At 47.2% G+C, this 4322-nt stretch overlaps 1 protein-coding gene across 2 annotated transcripts in view; it reads left to right on the forward strand.

The window, feature by feature from the left end:
* ST8SIA1 (ST8 alpha-N-acetyl-neuraminide alpha-2,8-sialyltransferase 1) overlaps positions 1–4322 on the forward strand; it is a 133047-nt gene continuing 128725 nt past the window's right edge. The window contains exon 1 of one of the 2 annotated variants that reach the window (XM_004693218.2): positions 1–617. In XM_004693218.2, the coding sequence (XP_004693275.1) occupies positions 382–617 (236 nt within the window). In that variant the 5' untranslated portion in view covers positions 1–381. The remainder of the gene's footprint in view (positions 618–4322) is intronic. The other variant, XM_012732896.1, reaches the window with a different exon arrangement.

Raw genomic sequence — 4322 nt, forward strand, 5'->3', positions numbered from 1 at the left:
GTCTGGAAGGGAGACCGGCCTCTTCCCGGATCCGCGCCGAGGGCGACCGTGATGCTGCAGAAGCGGCCGCCGCTGCTTTCCGCGCTCCAGACCCCAGCGCCCGCCTTCTGCAGGGGAAGCCAGTATGGCTATAGGTGGTAACTTGCCGCTCGGCCACTTCCCCTAAAAGAAATCCTTGGAAAAAGTTGCATTCAAAAAATTCCTCACGCTGACCTTTGGGGCCGCGGGGCCGAAGAGACGTGCACGGTATTGCAAGAAAGAAAGCAAAAGGTGTGTGTGCATGGGGGGCCGGCGTGGGGGGGGCCCTGCGCTGCCACTTCGCTGGGCGTCGTGCTGAGGCGCTGGCTCTGCCCCCCAACCCCCCTCCACGGGACTCCTGCGATGAGCCCCTGCGGGCTGGCCCGCCGACACACGTCCAGAGGGGCCATGGCAGTACTGGCCTGGAAGTTCCCGCGGACCAGGCTGCCGGTGGGGGCCAGTGCCCTCTGCGTCGTGGTCCTGTGCTGGCTCTACATCTTTCCGGTCTACCGGCTGCCCAACGAGAAGGACATCGTGCAGGGGGTACTGCAACAGGGCACAGCGTGGAGGAGGAACCAGACAGCGGCCAGAGTCTTCAGGTACTCCTGCCTTCCCAGGTTTTCCCTAGGGTCCTTCCTACCCCAGTCTCTCTTCAGGGTGCAGAGGACAGTGTCACCTGCGAGGACTGTGTCCCTCTCAGCCAGCCCTTATCCCACTCCCTTTCTTGCCATTCTCCACCTGGAGACTTGAGTCAAAGGCCCTCTCAGTGGGCAGTCTTTGCTTTGCCCCATTAAAGCCTAGGGACATTTCTTCCCAAACCTGAGTCGTATTCAGCAATATTTGGGAAGGAGATCCCAGGCTAACTTTGTCCCTTGGACTTAAAGAGAATTTATTTATCTCATGGGTTCTGCAGACTTCTGAAGCGATGAAGAGCTAGGGGCAGGGAGGAGAAGCATGTGTGAAGGCATCTTCCTGGGGTAGGTGAATACTTGGTAACACATCACTAATGAAGGAGTGATGGGTGAACGGTTGGGCAGTACAATTATGGACACCAGTGGGGATCCTGCTGTGGGGTGCATTGTACCTGCAAAAATGCAGTGCACTGACTGATGCCCTACTAAGTGTCACCTGAGTGGTTTTTATGATGAAGTCTCTACACTTTGTGTTGACAATATTATCCCCCCATTTTACTGATATCACCCTGAGTCTCCAGGAAGGTGAGCTACCTCCCCAAGGTCATGCATCTTTGTAGTGTGGAAGCTGGAATTTCATGAGTTGCTGTTGGAAAACACCCAGGTGCTCTTATGGGGCTTAGCCTGTGGAAGCCTGGTGGGAGGAGGGGGACACAGTGTAGGTAAGGACTTAAACACAAACCCCAAAGTAAAAACCAGGTTGTTTTTACTTGAACTCCCATTGATCACCTAAAGGTTGTAATTTCCCTTTCTGAGAATTACAGTTTAAGTGTCTAAAAATAAGCTGTTGGCAGCAGGGGTGGTAAGTGAGATTGGAGGGAAGGCAAATCGGCTTCTTCTTCCTCTATGCTTCCCTGGGCTTGAACAGGGGACCCAGCAGTGGAGTTTCCCACTGCCAGGTACCCCATCACCTTCCAGCCCTAGGATGAACAGGCAGGCTCTTCCTGTGACTGGAGGGCTTCCTTTTTGTTCTGTATCATCTTAAGCAGTGTGTGGGGCAGGTGAACGCCAAAAACAGCATTTTCACCCCTGCCAGTCATAATGTTCAGAAACTCCTGTAATCTGAAATAAAACTTTTTAAACATATGGTTTTATTCCCCTCCTTGGCTGCTCAAAGAAAGAAGGTCAAAGAGACACTAGCCAGTTCTCTTAGAGGAAGGCAGCTGAATTCTTAAACAGAGAAGACTTTCCCTCTTTATAGAATTCGAAGTTTTAAACACCCTCCCCCCGACTCCCTTTAAAAGTATATCAAAGGTAATTTTCTCTCACCATGTAGGTATTGATTATTAGACTCAAAAAGCCATGGTAGCATCTAGCAGTTCTTTCTCTAAAGAGGGAAAGCAATGTCATTTCAAGTAATACAAGGAAACAAGTCAAGAACTTCCTGTTGGTTTGCAATCAAAGAGTCCATTTTTTTGTATAGGAGGTGGAATAATCAAGCTCTGTTAGAGCATAGATTTCTCTGGGAGGACACAATCAAGTGGAAAATGACTCATGTTCTGAGAAACACAGGCTGATGATAATTTCTGAGACAAGGAGCAAATGTATCTGTAGCCTGGAGTCACCTTCAAGAGTATGTCTGTCATAGCCTTTGTGCAGAGAAACCCATACATCATGAAAGTGCCCAAAACACATATCCCTCAAAGCTAGTACTTGTGAAACTGTCAGAGGCACCACTGTTTGTTACAGAGTTTAGACTTCCATGTAGAATCCTGAGGTTTTTTTTTTTTTTTTTTTGTCTGACTGTTCCACTCTTCCATAAACAACAGAATGTCTTTGGCAGGTTACTCTACCTCTTTGAGTCTTTGTTTCTTTATTTGTAAATGGGGATAATAACATCTACCTTTAAATTAAAACAACAGCCACAAAAATGATGCCCGGTATCTGGCACATTTATCCAGTCAGGGTATCATTGTCATAGTTACAAGTGAAATTTGTTTGCATGTTACAACAAAGTAAGTAAGGACAACTGGTCTGCCCATAAGAATTTGGAATGCTTCATCTGGTAAACTTGCAGAGAAAGGTAATTTTCCAAGATCCTGCCTCTTCCCACACATACTCTTACATCTAATAGACAGAGATAGGAAGTGGTTTTTTTTTTTTAAAGATCTATTTATTTATGCCTATAGAACTGGGGTACAGGCCAGAGGGGCAGGGGCAGTGAGAGGATTCACCAGAGACAGAGTGGGGAGCAGGACAGGCCAACTGCCGAAGTACACCGCTGAGGGGAGCAGCGGGCAGGTCAGGAGAGGTCTGCCACGCCATGTTTGTCACCCCCAGGGCGGGGATCGAACTCATGTGAAAGTGGGTTTAGCTTCTTAGTGCTGTGCTTTAACCCGCTGTGCCACCAGGGAGGGCCTGACATGGGAAGTTTTAATAAATCATCACCATTTTGTGTTTTGTTAAGTCAAAATACTGTTTTTACTCTGCATGTTTATTAAAGTCCATTGTATTTTAATGTATTTTATTTTAGTTGCTGGGTACTATAGTATGTTTGTTAAATGCTGCAGAGATCAGCCAGAAGCCTGCATTATGTTAGGGCATTAAGGAGACACAACTTTGGCAAATAGGTATCTGTGTTTTCTATTCAGAAATATCTTCTGTGCAAATATAAATATATAAGCACAAATGTACAATGCGTACTGGGTAGGAATATATGCATACCTATCCATAAAGCGTGGAATGATGTCATGTGTATTATAAACATCTGTGCATACTTGCTGCATCATATAAATCATTATAATCAGTCAGTTGGCTGGTACTCAATGAGTGACAACTCTGCCAGATAAGAGTTATCCCTGGGGGACAGCAGTGAACACGTGGGCCGACTGCATCCAGAGTGAGACAGCTTACCTCCTACTAGGAGCTACTGATGAAATCGAAGAAAGAGGAGGTTTAAAATGCAGAGGAAAGTAATTCACGGTTTATGAGCACTGGAATTTAAGATGACATTTTGCCCATTTACTTTCATTATTTTTGTAATTTTTCCTCCTAGATCAGAACTTAAATACTGACTTCTCAGGAAGGACCCTTGACAAGTTCTATGGGAGAGGTCAGGGAGAAAGTTACAAAGCTGCAAGAGTTTTGTTCTAACCAAGAAGCTTTCCTGACGTCCACACGACCATAGAAAGATAGAGAAATTCCATCGTAGAAACAAGATTCTGCATCACTTGTTGCTTCTGATGGAGCAGGGAAGAGTGCTGAGAAGTGCCAAACCAAGGTGGCATTTGCCTCCATTTCATTTGCTCTTCAGATAGATGAGAGCCCTCCTGATTGTGCGGCAGATTAGGACGTAGCCCTGCAAGCTAGCCACCAGTGCTTCAGTGCGAGTTCGATCTCCTGCCCAGGAGGTGACCACATGGCACTGCAGACCTCTCCTGCCCCACCCGCTGCTCCCTGTAGTAGTGTACTTCGTCAGTCAGCCTGTTCTGCTCCCCACTCTGTCTCTGGTGAAGCCTCTCACCGCCCCGTGCCACTGGCCTGTACCCCTGTATGCATAAATAAAGAAATCTTTTTACTAAAAAAAGATGTATTTATTCATACAGAAGTGGAGTGCAAGCCAGAGGTACAGGGGCGGTGAGAGGCTTCACCAGAGACAGAGCGGAGAGCAGA

This window comes from Condylura cristata, unplaced genomic scaffold (genome assembly GCF_000260355.1).
Source record: "Condylura cristata isolate star-nosed mole 26May11 unplaced genomic scaffold, ConCri1.0 scaffold00036, whole genome shotgun sequence".
NCBI lineage: Eukaryota > Metazoa > Chordata > Mammalia > Eulipotyphla > Talpidae > Condylura > Condylura cristata.